General features: G+C 36.3%; 1 protein-coding gene across 4 annotated transcripts in view; it reads right to left on the minus strand.

The window, feature by feature from the left end:
* The window catches only part of RALGAPA1 (Ral GTPase activating protein catalytic subunit alpha 1), a 143,036-nt gene that overhangs the window by 14,715 nt on the left and 102,681 nt on the right, over nucleotides 1-25,640 (minus strand). For all 4 annotated transcript variants that reach the window (XM_064460276.1, XM_064460275.1, XM_064460274.1 and 1 more), the window contains 2 exons: nucleotides 18,447-18,605; nucleotides 16,502-16,629 (listed from right to left, as the gene is read on the minus strand). In XM_064460276.1, the coding sequence (XP_064316346.1) occupies nucleotides 16,502-16,629; nucleotides 18,447-18,605 (287 nt within the window). The remainder of the gene's footprint in view (nucleotides 1-16,501; nucleotides 16,630-18,446; nucleotides 18,606-25,640) is intronic.

Below are 25,640 nucleotides of genomic sequence, written 5' to 3' on the forward strand. Positions count from 1 at the left end.
AGATGAGCATGCACTTTCCCTGTGATTCAGAGATCTTATTTTATGAAACGAAGAGCAATTTCAGCAGTGAACGGAGTGTGCCTGATTACAAAATGTCCTAGTCCCAACGCTTAGAACAGTTTTGTAAGAGGCAGGAGATGTGGCCTCAAAATTGGAAACTGCTCTCTCATTTCCTGGCTGATTGATACAGCAAGAGAGTTACCTCCTGTTGTGTTTGTGTGGGCTCTGATCCAGCGAGTATACCTTCAAAACTCTTCCCATTGCTGCCTTGCAAGTCAGATGAGCAAGGAAATACCTACCTACTCAATGGATAAAGAGGGGCATGATCTGGGCATTTGGCTGTTCAGGATGTGGCAAGGACTCAGGCAGCTCTACTGTGTGCTGAAGTGGGCAGATCTCCAGGGAAGGGTGGCAGTGAAAGCTTTAGATACCTCTGAACTTCAGAGGCATCCAAGACTGTTTGCTGCGTAGAGATTCTCATCACCTGTATTTTAGACTCAGGCACCTATAAGGCCAGCCAGGAGGAACTTGGGTTAGATCAACAGAGTAGTTATACACCTAACTGCTCTCAAGACTTCTGGAAAAACATACAGAAAATGTTTTATCAAGACAGACTTCCTAAGCAGCTTCTGTGAGGAAGGATTATGCTGGGGAACTTACTCAATGACAGGAAGTTAAAAAAGGGCTGAAGAGATGTATAGTTTGTTGATACACTAAAGTGGTGATGGAAATATTTGTAATGCCTGAAAAACCTCTTTAAAAGAGCAAGATTTCATTTGTTCAATGGAGTTTAAAAGGTATGCATTTGTGAAGCACCTAAAGTCACCAAAGGCAGAAACTCTGTTTTTTCCGAAAGTCAAAAGAAAGTATTTATCACTTCAAATACCACAATAAAATGTTATACTTCAGCTTATGTTGCTTTTATGTATTTTAGTACATGACTTCAAGATGATGACCGGATGATTTCAAATGCCTCAAGATCACTATAGTTCAGGAAATACCCTAGAACTATGAAGTTCCAAGTTGTAAGCCCAACAATGCTGCAGGCACTCCTACACTCCTACCGGTGGGCTGGTCAAGTTTAGTAGACTGATAACACAACTTTGTTGGTCCCCCCCCAGGAGAAAAATTAGAATTATAACAAAAGGACTCCCTTTGTGAAAGGGAGTAAAAATGTGGTCTCTTCACTCAATTTTCTTCCACCACTGTGTCTCTCATTCAGAAAACCTGAACAAAAACCAAAATGAGACACTTCCATGGAAGTTTTATTCATAAATCTTCCCTCCTGATGCTTATGTATTTATAGATATGTGCCCACCTGTGTAGTGTATCACCATATAACCATATATTAGAATATGGGAATACAATACTGACTGTATGTAGTACCTGAGATTCTTTGACTCCAGTGCTAGGAAAATGAGGAGGTTTTGATGATTGCCTAGAAATACTTCTTAGAAAAAAGCCATGCATTTGTAAACAGCAAGATGGACTTTTTCAGGTTAAATTACAAGCTACTGTCAGAAATACATGTACAGCTGCATCCCTGGTAGTTCCAACTGTTAGCAAAATCATCTTAGAAGTCAATATATATTGATATGATTGTGGAGAGTATGACTTTGTCAGCCAGGTATTTGGAAAATAATTTAGACAAGCAGAAACCGAAGCACTGCTCCATCCTTAACTGGAAAATGAAAATCCTCCATCCAGAGACACTTGTGGGATCAATAAACACCTACAAAAGGTTTTTCTAATTGTATGTATATATTATTTATATAAAAAGAGATTAACAATATTTTAAGAAAAGCGACATAAGATGGCACCCTCTTGTTTAGTACTTTTGCCCCCTCAGCAAATTTAGAAGCACACCTTTTCTTTTCTGGAAAAACCCCACATCTGTAATATTGTCAACATACAAAAACGCTCCCAGGATATTAAAGACCAAAGGAAACAAAGAAACAGTGAGGCACAACAAATGGCATATGTTGGTAGGAGATTTTAAGCTTCTTGCTCCCTGGCCTGAGAAGGTGTGCAAACCCCACAGAATTAATTGCTACAGTTTGAGGTACTTAAAATGATGAAAGCATCAATTTTACTGGGCAGATTTTTCCCCGTAAATTACAATTCCTGATGTCAACATGTGAAAGGAGGGCTGCCTCCAGTAAACAGAAAACAAGTAAAGGCTAGAACCAAGGTTTTACAGAAGCTGAAAGGAAAAGTTACCCAGTGCAGAATCTGACTCCTAAAGGAAGACAGGACAAAACCCACAAATCACAGAAATGGAAGTTTTTTTCTGGGAAAACTCACTTTGAAAGAAGAGATTGTGCAGTGGTTGTCAAACCAGCTGAACTCATACTGAGTCACAGCAATTTGTACTCTTTGTTGGCTCTTAGAATTAAGGATGTAAGTCGGGCTGCTATTGATCCAGTGTTGGAAGCCCTGCAACTAGCTGCGTTTTGTATGTAGGTGGGTGATCAGTATCAACTGGCCACACTGAGAGGAATAGTTAAAGTTCTCTTATATTCTGAAAAGTGACTCTGTAGAAGTGGCATCATGGTGTTCCCTATTTATTGCATTTCAGTGATTTCCACATCTAGTTTGCACAGTACACAGAGATATTTTTTTTTCCCAACTGCAACTTCTATTTACTTGAGTCAATTTGATATCTCAAAGTCAGCCTGGGTCCTTTTCTGTTTCTTAAACACTGCCAATACTGAAAATGGCATATAAATATTTTACTCTATGCATCTATTTACACAGCTTTGCTGTAAGTGAAAGAAGCTTCTTCATATGCAATTGGAACTTAGTCACAACACTGATGACTCTCAAACCAGGTCTCCTCATATTGGATGCAAGTCATTTAGGTGAAAAAGAAGGAAAAAAAATACTATGCTTGATGCTACTAAACAGGTGAAAGAATAATTTTATAGACTTCTATGGTGATTTTTCTCTCCACTGAAACAATATTTTCAATACTAATGACAGCACTTCTGCAATAAAATGTAACAATCTATTTTGTTTCTCACAAAAAGGAACATAAAACTCAGAGGACTCAAAATTGTATTTTAAAAGTAAAATTTTAAGTTGCATTTCATGAAAATATTTGAAACTGCAGAAGGGACTCAGTGTTTAAGTATCCAAAATCACAAATTTTAAGAAGTAATGTATATATACGACAATCTAATTATTAATGTAGATGTCTCATAAAAAATGAAATATGAAAAACAACAGACTAATACTGTAGAATTTAAGCAAACATAAAATGTAATAGCTAACATCCTTAATAAAAATCTTTTCCATTGCAAGTTGTAACTGTAAAAGGGCTTTCTGAGGCAATTTGAGGTATATTTCTTTATGAAGAAAACAAGGGAATATGTAATAGATAAAACCATACAAATTAATCCCATCATTCCAGATCTTGCAATTTGTTTCCAGTGCATATAGTTGCATCATTCTTTAAATGAATATAAAAAGTAATTTTCATTATACTACTAAAAAGTTTGATAGATCTGTAATAAATTAAAAGTTATTGGGCAAATTATAACAATACTTATTCTGGCCATTTAGGGGCATTTTTTCTTTAAGCCTACAGATCTTACAGCTAAAGGAGATTACTTCCAGTGTATCTACCCTATGGTTAAATGGTTACAAGTCCTGCAAGGTAAGCATCAGCTAGATAAAGTTGCAGCTGCTGAGTGTTTCCAAGTAATGTTTTTGCTTTCTGCCTAGTTTACTAACCTGTTATACATTGAAAGGCATTTACTTTATCTGAATTTATTTAAGAATCTTCATTTTTACATTGTCAGCACTTTCAAAATTGCTAAATTACTGCAAGAAATTCTAACTGATGCCTACATTTTCACTGGAAAGCCTAATACATTTAACATTCTGCAGTACCGTCCTTCTAGGAAAATCCTTGATATATTGTTTATTTTTATGTTGTTCCATCAGATCTTACAGCTAACTAGATTCTTCAGTGGTTTATAACATCATCTAGGAAGAAAAAGCTGTGATTCATCAGTGCAGACAAAGCTGGGCTTTAATCCATTCCTATAACCATATTGCCAAGTCTATATTGTTTACATTGCGTCTCAATTAAGAGACAGGCAGGACACCTGGTACTTCTTTATCTAAGTCCCACGGGCTGCCAGATGACTCAAAATCCATAACAGGTGCTAAGGCAGTGTGAGTGTAGCACCATTAACACAGGCTGGAATTGGATAAAATTTGGACTATGCTTAACCACTTAAATCGCTCAATTATGAAATGAAAAATGTAACCACTCTGCACAAAGCTCCTTTGCAAAAAGGCACTTATAAAAATATGTAGAATTAGAGTGCAAGTGTAATGGACTTAACATAAATTTTAATTTTAGTAAAAATATTGACCACAATATTACTATACAAAAAACAGCTATGTAAAAAAGTTATCTTTTTAAGATAACCATATAAAAATATTAAGAGACTATACTTACTGAATTGAATGAATTCTAATTCTGATCATCTGCTTAGGCAGCAAAAAATGACAAATTGATTCTCAGACTTCCAGCAATTTCAAAGTTAAGGGGAAAAATTCTGAATTAACAATACTTAATGAATTCTTCTACTCTGTAGAACCCAGAAGTCATTTTAAGAACATTGGCAAAAGAAAGCATCCTATGGAAGAGTTTTAAAACCAACAAGGTTCAAGTGAAAAGCTATAGGACAAAAGATATTCCTTTGCACCAAAAAATCCCACTGTAGCTCTCTTTTCAGCACTTTTTCCGCTAAAGTGACTGAACTAAGTATTAAGCTTATACACTGACAGAACACACCTCATGAGAGAAAAAATGAGTATCAGAAATTTTACAGTGGGCAATTACTTAAGAACTATCTGTATCTAAATGTGCAGTAATCCAATTAAGTTTCTATTTAATATTGTAATTATCAAGAACACAATATATGATTTCATTACCAGAGTAAGCAGTAACAAAGCACAGTAAACTGTCATTTAAGACAGTGTCATAGTATCTATGATAAGCAGCATATTGGCTTAAACTAATGCACTATATGCCTCTAGGGAATGACAGGCTCAGAGACTGGGTTTTAACATCAGAATCTGTCCATTAATCTTGACTTAAATATAATTTACTCTGCAGTAAGAGGAAGAATGGGCATTCAATGAATTATCCGTTTGAAATATAGCAGGAGCGTATTAACTCAAACATATAGTAGAAAGCCTCAGTTTTGCTACCATTCACTGTGTATTGTTGGTTTACAAACCCTGAACTGCACTTTAGCATGAAATTAAAAAGATAGTAAGACCAAATGGCTAGCAGTATCGGCAGGACGAATACCTCAACACTGTAACAGATTACTCACTAAATTTACTGGCTGTGTGGCGAGAAGACTAATGACAGTATTTACAAATACCTCACTCGCCCATGTTTTAGTAACAGGCTACGGAGGTGAAAACAAAACAGTGAAGGAAACGGTGCTGAAGCCTTCATGGAGGATTTGTCTTACTAATGTGTCCAAGACGGGAATCAATGAACCTATAAGGTATGTTGTGCTAAATGTTTTGAGACCCATTACAGCTGCCGCTGCTCCAGGCCCTCTGTGGAGCGATGCTCCTGCCGGCAGACAGAACGGCTGGCTCGCAGGCAGCCGCTCACGGGGCAGCCGCGGGTTTGCAGGCGGCAGCAGGGGAGGCACAGGGCCAACGGGCCAAGAGACTGAAGTTTGTTAAGGATGTAGCACCACGTGTGCCAATGAGAGATGTTAAGGTGTTGCAGTCATCGCTTCAGCCCACAAATAATGTGGAATAGCACAGGCCAGGGGGAACTGCAGCCCCACACACTAACGCCTGATTTTGGGAGAGGGGATTTATCCCCGCTCTGGCACTCAGTATTACATCAGTTTTAACTCAAGTAATTGTGGTTGATGAGTGTAAAAATACAGAAGCAAACTGGCTCTCTGGTATTAGCATGAATGCTTAAGCCCACTGTTCACACATTCAAATGTTTAGATTTCTGTCTTAAATACTCTCTCTGCATATATAGACCTATGCATTGATGTGAGAAACAGTAAGGAAAATGAGTTTCATGAAGACATCACTACAAACTGTAAAATTACAAAAATAAGAAATGATGTTAACATTAAATATTGTCCAGCAAAAAGACTGCACATAAAGACATGCATTAATTTGCAAATCCTCACTACACAGTAACAGAGAAAACTTCTCACATGAGGAATTTTGTCATTAACCTGTACTTTAATAAACTTTACAACTTTCTTTTCTTTTATATTTGAAGAGGATGTTTTCTCTTTACCCTCTGTTGCTGCAGTACCAGTATGAGGTAATCTACTTACACGTCTCTTCAGAGGGCTGTAAAGTAAATTTTATAAATTATTTTAAAAACTCAAAGACAAGTTTCTTCTGTTTAAATCAAGAAAACAAATACTAATTTTCAGTTACTTCTCTCTTTATTTTGAAGGGCAATTAGTAAAGCAGCCCCTCCATCCTCCTCCCTAGTGCTGTCAAGCTGTTGAGAGCAGTCTGCAGCACTAGAATGGTACTATTGTGAACACAGCCTGGGCTTCCTTCCCACAGAGAGTTAAATGGGCAGTTCCTGCTGCCCATGATTGGTGTCCAGCGAAACAATACTTAAGAGCCAGGTTTTATCAGTTCCACGCCAAAGAAGTGAAGCCAGGGAACCCAAGCCTTCATATCATGCTGAACCATATGCCAACCCTGCTGGCCCCAAAGGTTTATCACTAAGAATCAGGATCCATCATGTCCCCTGTGAAATTTCACTTCACATACCTTCTGTGAAATGCATGGCTTTGCTGAAAACTGACCTTTTTCCACAATTGGCAAGAACAGATGGACGGTAACTATGGTTTGGCAAGCAGAAATTAAAAGATTTTCTAATAGCCTGCATTCTTCTATGTTTGGGAGAAGAAGCATTGAGGAGGAGGAGAAAGATATATATGTGACCCACAGATCTATTCAGGTGCAGTTAATCAGCAATTAAACTATTTTCTCACTGTCTAGAAAGTATATTGAGATTAATTTGATTGGCCAGGCTATGATTAGGACGCATGTCCTTCGAACTACCATATGGTAATTCCAATTACTGTAATACTAACTTTTAATCTTTGGTTTATGTTATTTTATTCTGGTTTTCTATTAAGTGTGTGGCACATACAGAATAAACTATATATGTACACACTTTTTTGTTATAATTTTGACCTGTTTAATCAGTGACTATTGTTACATGAAGTATATTCCATCTCCAGCTAGATATTTCCACATACTGACAGGTATTATATATAACCCCGTTTTTCAGTAACTGAAATACAGACTTGTAGGAGAACAAAGACAAACAATGTACTATTTTCTATTAATCTCCTCTTTGTTTTTTTTTTTTTGTTGGTACCTATCATCTTCTAATCCCTCTGTCAGCACTGGAAAGCATCCCCCAACTGTCCTGATTACCATATGCAGAATGATGCAGAAACAGTTTGCCAATATCTTCATTCAACTCACCCAAAAACATCATTCTGTCTCACAGACGTTGCTGTTTGGTGGGAAATGGGGGAGATTATTTGTAACAAGCAAAACTGACAATTTACATATCAGAATCAACCATACACAATGTTATATACTTATTCTTTACATATACAAACAGCTTTTAGTGTTTTAACATACAAATCTTTCAAGTTGTTTGCAAGTCACTTATCTCTTATTAGGGGTGAATTTATGACTAGAAAAGGATTAAATCAATAAACAATGCTGTCTTTTACAACACAAAAATAGGGCTTAAATAGCTTAAACCCATTTATTTCTTTAAATCTCAGAAACATCAGGAAAAATTGTTTAAACACCCCTGCTTTTATTCACAGACTTCTGAGAGCTATCGAAGAAATCTGTATGAATTTCAACACCTTAAGGGGCAAGAGTCTTAACATTTTAACAAAGGGCTTTTGTTATCCAAAATGTTTAATTAATTAATAAGGCTAAGTAGGTATTAACAAAAAACCTGTCATTTTGTGTTACATACAAAGCAACCAACTCTGCATAAGACTGAACTAGTTCATCTTTTTCATTCCAGTTTAAGGACTCCCAGCCTTCTCCCTGCAAATTTTTGTTTAAAAGAGGGATCTATACACATATAAAACACATTTTTATAATGAAAGAGTGATTGCTCTACAAACTTCCAGCTTACAACATACAAAAATTTCCTACCTTAAAAAGATGCAGTAACAAAGAAGAACTTCCCTCCCTCAGGCAATCTGTACTGACAGATCCAAATTCACAAGTTCTAGGAGGCTGATAAAGCAGTTCAGTGCTTTTCAGGGTAGCCCACTGACATCCTTTTATTCTATAACAGAATACCACTGGCATAAGCCTACCCATATTTTACACAGAAATCAGTAGAACCAACACTCCCCTTCAGATGGGTAAGTTCAATTTATGAAAGAATGCAGAAGTAAACAAACCTAGAATGTATTTTTTTAACAGTACAAAAAGATTTGAGTCTCCAACGTCAACAGAGCGTTCAGCTCTTTACAAGTGCAACTGTTAGTAGAAAATTGTATTACTAGAGTCAATCAGTTTCATCTCATTTGATATTTTGCTTTTTTACCACTTTCAAGAGTGTCTTATGCATTTCGTTAGGGAAAAGTAACTAATAAATAAAGCTGTACTACTAATTAAAGAACAAGTTATAGATATCTTGTGATGACAACAACATTGTTACCCTTAAACCCAGGTGCTTATGCTATGCCTCGTTAACAGGTGCTCCCAGCATCCTAGTTCATACCTGCAGACAGCCCATATGAAGAGGTAAAGACAGAAAAGCTACCTGGGGTAGAAAAGGCATGTCTGTGGGATTAGAAGCAGGGCAATTACTAAAGAAAATCTGTTTACCTGAACAAGTGCAAATCCAGACCTTCTGCTACAGGAAAGTATGCATGTGTGTTTTGCAAAAAAACCCTCACAAACGATATACATGAACATATACTACATTACAATATAGTTTTCAAGCCTCACACTTCAATGTATTCCTCATACTAAAAATGCATGAAAATCAGTTGAAATGATGTGTATGTCTACATGAAAATGCAGGAAAAACAGCAGCTTGGTACACACATCTGCAAGTACTTCTCCAGCAGTTATTTGAAGTGTCTATATGACAAACACTAAGGCAAGAGTTTAAAAACCTATCACAAATGTTGGTTCAATCAGTTGTCTCTAGTGGCTAAAATCAAAGGCATTTAAAGTGATGCTTTGGAATTATTCATTGCAAAGCAATCCTATTCTTTCAACAGGTAACTAATAAATGACGGCTGAGAACAGGCTTCCACTACCCCTGAGGTCCAATTGTTACTCAGAACACTGCCTACTTTTGCTCCCTGGTGCTGCATTTTAACTCTAATTGCATGATCAAGCCAATAAATTGGACTCAGGAGACAAAAAAACCCCACCACTACAAAAGTACCTACCCTGACAAAACCAGAGGTTGCAAGAAAATGCACTTCAAACAGAAGTGAGGCAAGACGAGACAAGTGAAGGAGAGGTATCAAGGCTTGAAAGACAGTCATTAATACTGACAGATTACTGTAATTCTGGCTGTCAGGGTGATCGATTTAAGCAGCATATGCCAATCAATACTCTCCTCATTTACTGAGCAGCATTAGATATATAGTTAGGTAAGATGTCCCTAAGACAGGATTTCAAACCATACTTAACGAAAATAAATAGCACAATTTATGCTTTGGAATCTTAGCTGTTTTTTCATTTGGCCTTTTTTTAATTGGGCAAACTTCAGCGTGATGTTATCCATACAAAAGTTACTTTAGATAATTCTATCGCACTGCATTGCCATCACGTATATAATTCCTTTACATGAGATATTTCAAACTGTACCAATTTTCTGTATAGCATATTAAAACACTGATCTTGAATATGAACACTCTTAAACACAGCAGTTATTTAAGTACTGTTCACTTTGCTTTTTTTTGCATTAGTGGTTTGCTGTTCTGAGTACTTTAGCCATCCATGGTTTACAAGAAGCCAAATCCTCCTGGCATTTACCCATGAATTTTCCTTATATCAGTCTCTTACTGTTCAAATAGACTTGTGACATTAAAGGAAAATACATTAATTGGATGTATTAGTTATGGGGAAAAAATCTATAAAGATAATAAAAATAGCTATTACTGTCATTGCATACCTACAAGTAGACACAACACATACATGTAGAAATGCACACACACACACCTGCATGACTCTATACAGAGATATAAAACTTTCCTCTTCTTATAATGCACAGAGAATCTGTTACACATGATTCCTTGAAAAAGTACCACCTGAACAGTCCATTAAAACAATCAGATACTTATAAATACCTTGGAGATCTTCAGTTTTTCACGTTATACCATTGTATGCAGCCATCTAATTAATCATATTTTGAATTATTAAAACATCAAGTGAGTTGTCAGTAGACCTAGGATTTGGGAGAACAGCAAAACTGAGCAAGTACAGGAAAGACTGTACATCATATTCTCTACCTTATGATTCTGACTTCAACCGGGAAAACAATTTCCATTGCTAAACAGTAAAACAGATTTTAGAAATAACTCTATTTTCTTCTGGAAAAAACAGTGGGGGTCATATGATGAACTCATCCAGGGCGCTCACTTGAACTCGTATCAGATAAGGCTACAATGGTATGATTTAGGGATGGGATAAATATTCACTGAAATCCTGAATTTTTCAATTATTTGTTGTAAAGCATATAGAGTAGTATCTAAAAAGAGTATCAAGTGTTATTTTTAATGTCTGTTTCTTCTCACCTGTGATGACAGAAAAATCAGTAACAGGTATGCTAAAACCTTACTAAGCGTCCTGTAGCAAATCGCAAAGATTGCCGAGAATCTTGGCATATGGCAGTTCAAAAAAATTCTAAACCAGAACATATTAGAAGAGCAATTATAATGGCATGGATTATTCCTTTCAGTATGCCAAAATTAATTAGTGGCACTGTGAAAAATGAATTCATGAAACATAGGTAAGGAGAGAGAGCACCTCTTATGCCTTTTCCATTTGATACACAGTTATCATTGATGCAGTATCGCTGTATTCATTTTTTTCTTACAGATGCTCATGCATCTATAAGATAGAAAACTTACTGGGCTTAGAGGATGGAAAACTGGCATTGCCAAAATCAGTGCTTCCCAGCTTTAACTTCTAAGTTTCTGTATTAGTGAGAAATGGTCAAAATCTTCACTAATTCCAGTGTTAAAATGCAAATCGAACAAATATTCTTAATTGAGACAAACATGGCCAGAGAATCTGAAGAATACTCTTTGCTCACTAAATGTCATTAATAACAAACACTTTCTTTTTAAAGATAAGCTTTCCAATGTCTGCAATTGTATCTTGAGTAAGATGATGGTCAAGATGGTGCAAACAGTGGCACTACCAGTGCCTGTAAAACCTTTTCTTGGGGCAGCTGAGTATCACATCAAGCAAGAAAGCTTCTGAGTTATGAGTTTTTAATACAAAGAAAACTTTTAACAAACCACTCAGACTCATTATTTTATTCAAAAAGAAGTTACTGTTTTGTCAGTTACCATATGGGGTTAGTATCTTCCCTTTCTCTGGAAGACAACTGTTTAGCTACAATACATGAAGTACTAACTGTTTAGGAATACAATGTCAAAAAAGATAGGCGGATGTAAATTTTGCAGTTTTGATAAAAAAGATTAATTTATCAAATCATTTAGATTAAGATTTATTCTATAATGTTTTGTAGATGGAATAATTAAAACAGCATTACATTTTTGCTATTTAATCTGTTTCATATGACACCAAAAAAAGAAATCTCATCGGTTGAAGACTTCTTGGCATTAGGTCAAAACTTTGTAGATCATTATAAAGCGGTGAAAATTATGCTACGATGATTATATATATAGAACATCTATATTACAGGTGTTCTAAAATTTCACCGAATTTCAGGCTTTTTTTAAGATGCTAAATACTATTTCTTGCTGTGTGTCTAGCTACATATGAGGTAGCATCCTTTGGGAGGGGAATACTACAAAAGAGAGAAACCATTATGGTGTCTGAATTGTACTGTTTCCACTAACTGTGCTATAACGAGTGCAGGTAGTTTGGAATAATTATTAACACTCCAAAATTTGTGTACAATGTGTAAAAAATAACACAAGGTGTTTCATATTTGGAATTCAACTCCCACAAGGTTTCTAGTTATGGTTTTGTACAACATGAATAATTTTAACAAGTTGGATCACTGGAGGTGCTTACTACGCTCAGTAGAGAACAGTATCTTGGGTACCTCATCACATCTGGCTAAAACCTGTTGTTTATTCAGGAAGTTAAAGAAAAAATTTTATATGAGGCCACTCCTCCTATTGTTCAAAATATTTAGGATTGATCCATTTCCTGCACATGGTAGATTCTGCATTCAGAATGTGACAAAGAGCTTGCTCTGAGATGCGAGTCACAAATAAACCTATTCCTATCAGGAGTTTCAATGCAATTTAATAAAAAAAGAGTATTTAAAAATCCCCTAAATACCGGTCCTATTATTCTACACCATAGTAAAAATTGTTGTTCTCAACATTCAGTCCCATTATAACACCCGCAGTTATGCATGTATATGCGTGTATACGGAGTGTATTCAGGAGGTAAGCAGGTACTTCGTCTGACGACAAATGCAATGAGAAGAAGAAACACATTAGCTATGAGATAGAGAAGGGGGTACTGCTGCTTCATTAGCAAGACAAGCATTCTGTGTGTGCTCTCTGCTATTGTGTGCATGTATGCCGCCTGTTGGTGAGGGGGTACTGTTACAAGAAAGCCAGGCCACAAGGGACTGCAGAATCCTCAAAGGGGAAACTAAAGCAAATTCCGCAAATCAATACAGAAACTCCACCCAAAATGGCAATATTCTCTTCACACAGCTGCAGCAACGACAATGTCAAGCTTCAAGTTAAAGCAGAATATCTGCCATGCCCGACAGATATTTACTGGTAAATTTATTAAATTTTTAATCTTAAAATACTACAATAAGGAAATATTATAGTATTCTGAGCAAAGAATAAAAACACAGAGCAGATGAAACCTTTAAAAATAATTAAAAAACGAATCTTCAAAATGTTTTGCTCTCTAAGTTTGCTATCAGAAGTATCAAAATAATGTCAGAAAGAGGAAGGTGATTGACAGAATATGTCAATCTAAGAAAGCTACTTCAGACCATACAATACATGCTCAAAGTTGGGGCAGACTATAAAAGGGAGATGAGCAGAATTTCCTGTATCCATGCAACCATTATTATACTATTCACACATACTACCCATTGCCACATCGTGATTAACAGACTAGCGCAATAAAGAGAAAGTTGCAATCAGGTTACATGAAGAGGGCTGAATATCCCCGCTGATTACAAATGACAGCTGATTTTCTCAGTCAGGTCTGCACTTAGAAAATGCACTAACTTGGAGGACACATAAGCCCTTCTTGGAAGTAGGAGGGCCAAACTCAGTGCCACTTTCTTCACATCCCATAGGCAGGCAAATCAACATGCTACTACTTTTTAATTAAGAGTTTACCATGATCCATCCTCACCACAAAGATCTGCAATGTGACATTGTAAATATTTCTCAAACATAGAGAAGCACACACCTACATATCATCATCAACTCCACAGTGAGTCAAAATGTGCCCACCAAGTATTACACAGCACAGTGAAATGAACCACAGACCTGCAGGCATGGAGACATCCATACACTGCTGCTAGCTTTGAAATTAAGAGAGCTAATACAGAATTGCAGGGCTTGAAATGTATTGTTTGACAGAAGTGTCAAGTATTCTTGTTCCCTCATGATCCACATTAAACTGAATTTCTACTAACCATCATCAAAGTTCCTAATGAACTAACACTGCTCCAGTATGTTAGATACTCATAAGTAAACACAAATTAATTTCAAGCAGATCACTTCAGAATTCTCTTTCACTGACACTGTTAAGGTCCTGAACATGTGGGAAGCCTTGATTATCAGCTTCATTTTTCTAGCTGGGTGTCTGCTTTTGGTATACCTTCAGAAAAACAGCTTTTCTGTTCCTTTTTCCCTCCCTCTTCGAACATACTGTTTTCACCACTCTGAGCCCTCTTCTTATTTGCTTTGGCAACACTCCAAGACAAGGAAAAACCACCTTGATCAACGAGTCCTTGCTTCTGCAAGAGACATTAAGTCTGGTGGGGTCTCCAGAAAAGCTATTTAACCACCGACTATAAAATACTCCTGCCCCACACCCTTCAGTCCACAACAAACTTAAAAGCCAGTAGTGAACTGCTACAGCCATAGTTAAAATATGCCAGAGGAAAAAAAGTGGGTGACACTAAAGACAATCCTTGACGACTTCAATTCCCTACTTTTGCAGGAACATAATTAGATACAATTTTCAAATATTCCTAGTTAGCAGACCGTGTCCATCTTACAAGAAACACCCATCAGTCTTTGCCATTGTTGTATAAGCGAAATTCCTTCTTGACCTCAAATCTGGCCATGGGTTGAACACCAAGAGCATGTCCATGACGTTTGTGATCAAGAGTTTTTTTAAACCACTGAGACCTAGGCCAAACTTTGAAGTTTAACATTTTTTTATATTCTCCACTGACATGACTGACTCCACCATAGCCTAATTCAAGCCAGGGAAGTTTGTAGAGTTTTTTTCTAATTTCATGCCAAGCAAACAGCTTTTAAAGAACTGCCCACACCCCCATTTTAATTTTCAAAATATTATACGAAGCACTGAATATAAGATACTTCAAGCCAGGTGGAAAAAGAATTCCACTGACTACTTAACAAAGCTGCTCTCTAACATCAGTGCCCAATCAACTGGTGCTTCATAAGCTTACCAAGTGATGATACGAAACCCACCAACCAACACAATCTAATATTAAATTTACATAATGCTCTCCAGTTACCATGCCAACCCTATTAGGAGACAAATATCAATATTTTAAGGGAGGCCACATTAAGTCATAAATGGCATGCAGCATTTTGATGCATATAAAAAGTACAATTTGGAGAAATGAATTAAAAGTGAACGTGCAATACACAGCTCTTAGGAACTGGCCAATCCCTAGACATTGAGCTGGCAAGCTATGTCCAAGGAATTTATTACAACTTCCATATTCTATAAAGAAGTTTAAACACACAAGTTTGTGGGGTTTTTTTTGGTACTGAAAGTTTGCTATTTCAAAGTAAATTGTTTTCCAATTGCTCATCACTATACATCAATATAATGCTATAAGCCATCACTTTTCATGGTATAATGATGATAATATATTTTGAATTCTTTGATTAAGCCACTTGAGTAATGACAAAAAGATCGGACCTTTCCAAACATAAAAATACAATGAATCAACATCTGTCATCTACAGAAATGGCACAAACGTCATTTAATGTGATCACATCAAACACCATCCATCATTCATCCGTAAATCCACTTCATTATATCTAATCCAAAACTCTGAGTATTAACAGGCAGCCTTAGAAAAAACAGTGTTTTAGCAACGATCTATCACATGACAAATACAAATATCTACAGCTTGGGTGGAAATGAAGCACAGAATTTCTTTTGGACCAAAATTTAAACTTACCTTTCAATTTATGAAATTAAAAAACAGTATGTTCTTGTTAATGTAAGTAACAGGTATATAACAGAACTCAAGAAGGGGAGAGGTATAAATGGTATAAATGACTGACTTACATTATGTTTTTTAACTTCTGTTTGGTAAATCTATTCTTCAAGAGCAGCCCTTTTGGAAAAACTACATTTTCAGTTCCCCACACACACCCCAAAACCCCAACCAACAAAACAAACAAACACACACACACAAAAATCAAAAAACTCAAAACCTTTTCTGACATCTTTACAAAGACACTAACATCATTTTGAGAACAACTTTGTAATCTGAGCTGAATAACAAAATCTGTATGGCAAAAATGTAATGAATTTCTCATCTTGAAGGAAAACAGCATTCATATCCCTCCTAGAACTGGAAAACAAAACTAAGTCACATTAGTACTGGATAAATAGTAAATATCTTTAAGGAAAGAAAAATTATTAACGTCATGACACTACTATTTCAGAAAGTCTATTCACAAAATCGTCATTAAAATAATTTTGTTTAACAAGAAGTGGTAAGTACATCTTATAAAATATTAGAAACAGGCAATTTTTCAGCACTGAATCTATTCTTCACTTAATTAAAAAAAGCTGAATTCATCTGAATTCAGAGAATTTGTCTGAATTGTCTTCTATGGGTTGAAGTTTCTTAAAGGTACCAACACCATAAAAAATTGAATATATTTTCCCTATGTTAAACTGACAAAGATATAACATGACAGAAAACATGAAGAACATGTCTGTAGAACTGCAAGGGAATGTGTACGCCTTGGAAACCATTTGAGTGAAAGGATACAAGTTTTGGTATAATGGGATTAATGATTTCAATGCACGGCTTGCATTTATAGCTGTTGCACGAACCATAATAGGAAGAATTTTTCCATTCACAATAGCACCATCAAAGAGTGGACCAAAAAATGGAACCTGAATGAAAAATTAAGAAATTCAACATAAAGCAAGATCTTAGCTATAACAATTAGCAATCAACATTAACAATAGAGCACTCAAATACAGAATTTTTTTTTCTCCTCATCGCTAGATAATCAGACCAGTTATTGTGCTCCATGACAGACCTCTTCTTTTGTGAAAATACACAGCCATATAACTGCTTGATATCCTTGGTAACAGATAACATAGCATTTGAAGAAAATTAAGCAACCATTTGAATACTGTGTCTCCTCAAAGCTTATTTCCAACATTTGCTGCCAAAATCCTAGGAACAGTCACGCATATGATGTTTATGAGGTTGAAAGGCTAGATGACAATATTGTAGGTGGTAGTAAGCAAAAGGAATAATTACTCAAATTTTAAAATAGTATTTATAGCTTTAGATATAACATGTCCATAAGGATCAACTCAATGTGCAACTGCCATACAATTATTGGTGGACTGACTCTCACCTTCTGTTTTCCTTTCTTCTTCTATCTGTTCTTCTTCCTTTCTATGGTATCTATAAAAATATATTGTAAGCCCTTTACAGGGGAAGTCTGTGGTGAAAGTTTGGCCTCTTTGGACCCTAAGTGTAAAACCTTATTTGAGATCAGCAGAAAACCTTGATGTTTAGTATAGGTAGCACCCAAAAGGTTTACAGAACAGATGGATCTCATGTTTTAGCGTTACATGTTTCTCTAATTGATCATCATATTGCAATTAACAAAAAAATTAAAACTCCATTAAGTATCTCAATTTCTTGTACTTGTGAATAAAGTTCTGAAGCTGGTAGCATAAAGCATGTGAAGAAGAGCAAAGGGAGCAGAGTGTACACTGAATATTCTTCCTGCTAAGATGAAACCAATGCTGCAAAAAAAATTTTAGGTCCCTGTATTATTTTTGCCATCAGTCATTCAATGTAGTTTTGAGAATATTGAAATCTGATGGAAGGCACTTCACATACAAGGACCTCTTGTTGGAGTAACAACAATCCCTGCTCTCAGCAGTTTTATTTTTCCTTCTTAACCTGCACAACTCCAATAATGCAACTCTGTACTTAAAGTAGTAAGAGAATTAAAGTAGCCTAGTAATAACACTACCATGTACTGGGTATCGTTTCATACCTGTCATGAGATAGAGGCAGTCATCATATAGAGGGAATCCTACTTCTGTCATACCTCATTTATTAATATTAGTGCTTCTAGAAAGCATTTTAATATTTAAAGTACAGAAATTCATGGCAAATGACATCACACACAGAAATTATGCAGTACAAACACTCATGACTACTTTTACTCAGTCAGTGTTCACTACCCTAAACCACTGTTGTAAGAACAGGGCCAGCACAGACATTTGAGGAACAGTCATTAGAAAGTCTGTGTGTTCATATACCTGAGTTGAATGGTCTTGCTTTGCTGAATTGTGCGGAGTCAAGGAGAAAGTGAAAACTAGCTTTGAGAAGAAAGGGGAATGACATGGATGGAGAAAGCTGGAGCAAGGTATTACTCAACTCCCACAGTCATATATCAAATTTGATAGAAAAAGTTTGCCAAGTTTATCTTAATATTTAAATGATTACACAGAATATTCTAGCTTTATTTCCAGTTTATGATGTTAGCAGATATGCTGGACAGGATCAGGCCTTTGCAATTTCAAGTTCTTCCTCTTCCTCCTATCACCACCGCAACTGTCAATGTTAAAGACACATCACCTTGTTGGATGAATCTATTACACCAAAAACTCAGATTCAAAATACAACTCAGTTCATATTAAACACACGAAGGAAACTCAAAAGAAAAAAAAACCCTTACCTCAGGCTTTTTCATGATCTGGATACTGAACATATGGTTCTTCATGGGATAGATAACTATAAGAACATCACCAAATTCTGTTGGAATTATTCCTCTTCTATAATCTCTAGTATGCTCTGACCACACAATGTGTACTTCATCATTTCCTAAATGTCTTAGCTGGAAAAGCAGGAATAAAACCCCATCAGTTTAAATATATTCTACAGCCATACAGCTTTACTAAATGCTTACATTTCAAAACGACAAACCCACCAAAAAGAAATAAAGAAAAAATGAATAAAATAACCAAATTACACTATAGTTCTCTTACAATTTCAGTGACAGTATTACTTTGCAGTATTGGTTTGTGCTATACATTTTTATACATTGGTGCCAACGTCTATTTAACAGATATGTCAATATCTGTTTTCTACTGAAAGCTAAACTTTTGCTTATATTATCTCAAGAATGCAGTGATTCAATCTGATTTACTAAAATGCTTTCAAGATTGCCATAATTGAGAGGCAGTGAATTATTAAATTCTATATTAATTCCTAAAAAAATGAATGAACATTTGTTTAAAAGCTATGTATCTGAGCTGTCTTCAACCTCATCATTCTAGCCAAATTCCTGTCTACTGCTAACAAAAAGCTTTTAAAGGAGAACAGCTACTGCATTTTCCACAGCCCCTAGATTAACTAGTGAAATGCTCATTTCTCATGAAACCTGTATACCTTTGTAAAAATAACTCACCCTGACCCCCCAAAATCCCAAATGGCTCTTGATTTGGCTCAGAATGGCCAAATGGGTTCCTCAAAATCCATGCTGTATCCTCAGTTGTAATCATATAACCAGGTTAAGCAATATCTTGAACACTTTCACATTACCTGCACTGAAGCTCCAAAATGCTCCTTCTGCTAAATGTTACCATCTGATAAACAAATGTTAACATCATGAAGAGAGGCTTTACATATACTGATCAAATACATTAAATATTATTAAACACGAGTGTCTTTCCAGTAAGGGCTGTTTCTAAAAACTCAAGCTGGAATCTCATTTCTTCTTCCTTGTGTATCACCCAGTTATAGCTGACAACTGTCTTCACCCCCAGTTTTCAGTTTGTTTGCACAGCTTTAGGTAGAGTATGTCAAACAATTGCCTTGATATTATTAAAAGGACAACACTGTGAGCTGCTGCTAACAGATAACATGCAGACATTAATCTGAGCACTTGCAAGAAGTTATTGTATATAAAAAGGCAACAGTTTTCTGTATTAATTTTAGAATATAACTGCACTTTAAATAAAAGCAAAATGCATATACCAGTCATCAGAGAAATTTCATTGCAAGTATTCACTTGTTTATATTACAAAACCTCCCGGAATGCTACCTTTGTTTTATCTGAAGGCTTATACCTGTTGTCAGCAGTGGACATTTAAAAAAATAAACAACAAAACCCAGGAAAAAAAGAAGCTGCCTCAGTTCTTCTCTGCTGGCTTTAAATTGTATCAGACTGAAAATCAGGGTGGTATTTCTATTAGAAAAGGATTTTCTTCAGTGTTGGACTGGGCAAAGGACAGATGGCATCAATACCCTACATCTTGTCTAATGCTCAACAAGTCATTTGTTTTGCCTGGACCAGATCATACATACATCTAATCTTCAGTGACTGCAGTTCCTTTGAAGCAAGCTGTCTTGCCTCTTTTGAGATGGCTGAATTATTTTGAATAACACTTAGTTAGGGATGATCTTGTGCCAACCATAAACCCAGCCCAACAAAACAACTGGTTGTAACAACATTCACTATGCTGAGTTTTGTTTGACTAAATTAGAACAAAACCAGGCAGCAACCTGAATGACTGATGTGCAACATGCAAACACCAGCTGCAGAAACCTTGGATGACACTTCACAGTGACGAATGTTATAAAAGACGTGGAATTGTTCTGAGGGCCTGAACCTCTCCTACCTTCCTAGGTGAAGTGACAGTCAAACCATCTGTTGAAATATGGCAATGAGAGAAGGGTATGAGGAACTGATGGGCCTGCACTTACAAGCAAGTGAAAAGCTCAGCAAAGATGAGGCTCCCTAACCAAAGAGAAAGCTAGAGGCAAATCAGTTTAGACATGAAATCTTGTGGAATGTGAAAAAACTGCATGATCCTAAATTGAGGGATGGCCATCTGGTGCAGTGACTGAACTGAACTCCTTGAACTGACTGCCAAAGAGCAGAACTAGGACTGATATACCCATCACTGAATCGCACCATTCCTAATTAAGCAATATCGAACTATTTACTAGAAGAATTAGTCCTCCTTTACTTACCATCTTTGGACTCAAAAGACAACAAACTCATACACGGTTAGAAACAGGAGACAGTGTACATGCCAAATAAATAGCTTTAAAATCCAAAACATATAGAGGGTTTCCATAGCACAGCTTCTTGAGGGCATCACTACCTCTGAATTTCATTTACCAAATATTGCCCGTGTACCTATTACCGATACTTGCAGCTAATCAGACAGGACATCAGCTCTTGCACTTCTGTGAAAGCTACCCAGACAGAGCACAGCTACTGATGCATGCTTTCACATCAGACCGACACAGATTTTGGTGTGATAGAAGTGCATTGTGTGGTTATTTCAGGAGAACTACTGACAAGGGGCACATATTTTTGGATGCCAAGTGTACTGAAGCCATTAGTGACTTTTCTCTCCAATTTCAAAGTTTGCTTTATACCCCCCCAGAGGTGTGAGTGTACATTCCAGGCTAAAAGTAATAACTGCTTCAGGGGAAAAGGAAAATTAATCAGATTACTCCAATGAGTCCCAAGTGCTATCTGGTGTGTTTCACCTCATGATTACTACCAAGAATGATTTGACAAAGATCCAGTTTGAGTAAAGTGTAAAATGGTATCTCTGTGACATATAATGGACTGAGAGTCAAAATCAGATGGTACAAGGAGGTGGATGATGGTATAAACTGTGAATGGTGGTTTATAACAAGACGCAGGATCAAAACTATGATCAATGCCTTGTTTCCGGTATAGGAGGTAGAAGACTGACAAACATAAAAGACAAGGAAACAAGACTGGGTGTTACTGATTTAATCTTTATGTTTGGAGAATAAGTTCTGGATAAGTCCTTCTGTTCCTTTTTCAAGAGTAGATCAAAAGAAGCTCTGACACTAACATACTGCTCCATATTGCTTCTTTCAGATGTCCCTGCCATGGTCAGCAAGCAAAACTTATGAGAAAGCCTGAATGGTGGTAACTTGACTCATCAACAACACCTGATTCATGGAAGAGATCCAGTATCTGAAATTGTCTAGAAAACCCTTCCAAGGTCTGCTAGGTTTTGCATAAACTTTTTAGAAACAAGAATTTCAGTTTTTCTGCTTCATTTTTCAGTTTGCTATTGAAGGACCTTGAAATTGAGCAGCGCTTCACAACAAAGCTCTCCTGCAAGCACAGCAAACATTTGGAGAATCCATCATTCACTGTTATTATTACAGCACAGGAGAACCAGAGCCTGACTTCTTTCAACTTTAATCTGGATTCTTTATGCCATTGTATTGAATTGGAAGCATCCCAGAATTCTGTGTTCTGGACACAAGTGGTACAAAGATACTGAGCCACAACCTCTGCTCACTGAAACCTAAAAGACAGACAGCAACATGGCTTCCCAAAAAGAAGGTGTGGTCCCAGTGTTACCTAGCAGAATCAGATGTGGTGCACACAGAATGTACAGATACTAAGACTGAAATCTGTGTCAATGGTTACTCAAAACTCACCACCAGTTGTGTCACACTCATTTCCTGACCTTGTGTCTTCCTAAATTTACAACTTTGTAGGTGCATAAATCACAGTAAGCAAAACAAAGTGTAAATCCTTATTAGAGACGTAAGGCACAGCAATAATATAAATAATAAAATTCTCTAAAATAATGTTATACTTCAAGTCACCAGTAATACACTATAGCTGAAACACCTGGAACTATAGGTTACATACCAATATTCTAAAATGCTAATACTGCATAAATGCAGATCAAACTGCTCTAGAGTTTATTATCTAAGCATAAGGCAAGACACAAAATGGAGGTGGACAAATGCAAAGAAACTGTAAAAAGGCGTTAAAAGATTAGAAAAATGTCTTTCATAGCAGCATTCTTCAAGAATGAAAGTGTCAAGGCCAGAGAAAGGAAGGTTCAGCAATCAAAACAAGAGTTTAGGGTACACTGGATAAATTTTAACTGCATGTATAGAAAGGATATGTTATAAGAAATGTTACGTAGAAAAAAAGAACACAGTCTTAAGCACAGACTGAATGTAAGAATCCAGAAAGTGGACCAAACGAAAGATGATTTCAGGCTATGGGCACAAGTGACAGGCACAATGGTCATCTTATCCATGGTGATCCAGAAAGGTGGCAATGAGAAAGATTAAGAACTCTGCTTTAGCCATTTTGAACCTGAGCTGTTGGGAAGGAAGACAGCCCTGAGGAGATGTCAGAGCCAAACAGATTTTTTTTTTTACGCTTGCTTTGAAACTCTACTCCATTAAAACAAATATATAAAAATGACCGTTAGGTTACCTGAAATTTCAAATTTAACTCAAAATACTTTAAAATATTCTTACTCTATAGCCATCATCATGTGTCAGCTCTCCTAATACATTTATGTTAACTGAATACAAAAGAAATGTGAAATAAATATAACCAGGAGGGATGATCAAATCTAATTTTGATACATTAGTGTCATATGCTGTACATGTTACAATAGCAGCCAGACTTAATACTAAGCTGCAGGCTATACTGAAATTTCCAAATGGCAGATTGTTCTAAGTGATACCAAGTATAATTGAAGTAATAGACGATAGTAAAAGCAATGCACACTGTCAGGAAGAATTTAAGTATTTACTTTTTAAAATTAAATGAGTTAGGTTTGGAAAGGCAAGACAAGTGAAATAATGCAGGGCTCAATTTACAGAAAATTCCTTTTATTTATCTGTTGCATTAACCCTTGAACTCTTGCCAAAATTACTGTAATTTCTAATACTCACTTACCTAAAGGAGGGAGAAAAAAGGCTATCATATTTTCTTATGATACAACAGCTAGGCCCAACTTTTTTCTTCTTTAGAAATGAAAGTGTTCATTATGAAAAGAACAGAAGGAGCAGAAACATCTGAAGTAATGGCTAATACAGCTACTTTTGCCCATTAAATGTAAGCAGCACTGCTGTCTACAGCATATGTACCATCTAGCTGAAATTTTCACAAAACTTTGTTTCAACAACTATGGTGTTTGTTTTTTTAAAAAGCAACATGTGTACTTAATTGTAACTCCAAAAAACAATTGTACTAATAAGTTACATCTATAAACCTTCAACTTCCCAATACATGCTAATACCACAAAAAACCTAGCTATAAATACTGGGAGCTATAAATCTTCTGTGTGGTTAGGACAATGTCACATATAACCTAGAATCACATAATACACCCAAAGCCCAAGACGAATTAGTATTCCAATAATTAATAACATTACTACTTTTTATCTACATATCTTGTGTATGATATTCTCACCTACAATGCCTTCACTCCTTTATCAGGCTAAGGAAAGAGGAGCTAGACAGGTGATAAGCTGTAGAGGCACATACATGAGCTTTCTCACTCTGTGAGCTGAGTCTCTTCACAGTTTCATTTAATCCTGATATTTTCTTTGCAAGTTTGTTCTTGTAAGGGTAGTGTAAATATTTTTTACTCTAACCTTTAATTCTAAGAAAAACAAAATGGATTGCATTATCAGCATTAAATCTTTAATTTACTATTTGCAAATTAAATACCTGTTTTATATATGCATTTCAATGTTAAGTTCCTTTACCTATTCAGAAGATTTTAATCTGTTCTCTCTGAATTCATATCTTTTCTTGCTCTTATTCACGTCTTCAGAAAAATGCTTCAGAGGTATCCAAGACACTTAAAAGTTTTATTTACTACTCTGTAAGACTGATAGAGAATAAGTTTAAAATTGACTTAGACTCTGAAACAGCAGAATCTAGATTTTGTAGTGGCTGGACTGGCAGGAAGAAGTTTTGGTTTAATTTAATTTAATTTCCATTTATAAGATGAACCTATCATGCACCTCTAGGCACATTTACAATATAAAAACCAGCAGCAGTTCTAAGCCAACTACTGCAAGTTTGCTTGTTTTTCTCCCATTCAATGAAACAGACAAAGAAAACACATGAAAGACCTGAGAAGCTCAAAACTCAAGTTTCTTTGGAGGTCATGAGCAGTACATGCACTCAGAACAATTACAATTGTTAGTGCCCATGTGGGTCTCGAATGATTTTGAGGTCCCCTATGTTGTGTGTGAGCTGGACAGCATCTCATAAAACACATTCCTTTTGCTGATGTGTCCAGGCTAAGCAGCACGAGTAGATGCAGAACTAGTAAAAGAATTAAGCTTGTTTTCCTACTCGTGTCTCCTGATACCACTTGGTGGTTTCTCCCAACATGCAAACTGCAGTTGATGCTTTTCTCAAGGTTGGGTGACTTTCATAGCATCTCTCTCTGGTGCTGGTTCCTTGACGTCTAATGCTTCTTCCCATGCAGCCTCTACCTGCTGATTAGGAGCGCTAAGAGCCTCTGTCTCCTTTACTTAGCCTATCTTCATTAAACATATATGAAATTAACACCTTTGAAACATGTCTCTATTAAGTTTGACTGAAATGGGCCAAAAGGTGTTAGGGAAGAGAAGAGAGACATAAAGGAAGACTCACAAATCTCCATTCATGGGGAAACTGGGCTTAAAAAGAAGAACAAAAAACACACACTGAGGAAGAACAGGAAAGAAAGTCACACAGAAATAAAGTTGCTTCATTAAACAGCCCATCAGTAGCTGAGCTATAAATATAATCCCAATCTTTTGGTACACTCTACATATCCATACAGACCTCAGATATTCCAAATCAATGATGAGAGAGATGGTGGATAGAAGAGGAGAGAAATAGGCCTGGGCCAGGCTGGAGTTGTTAAAAAGTCCAGCTGACACCATTTTCTCAAACTAAATCACAGGAAGCCTGGACCAGCACCGAACCTTGCCTGACAAAATCAGCTATGTGTAGATTCAGGGTGCTCCTGGAAACAGATATGAGATCCTGCCTGCGTGCTCTGCTGAAGTCCACATCATTTGCAAATTATTTATTATTAATTAATTTTCAC

Source organism: Phalacrocorax carbo, chromosome 9, assembly GCF_963921805.1.
Source record: "Phalacrocorax carbo chromosome 9, bPhaCar2.1, whole genome shotgun sequence".
Classification (NCBI taxonomy): Eukaryota; Metazoa; Chordata; class Aves; order Suliformes; family Phalacrocoracidae; genus Phalacrocorax; species Phalacrocorax carbo.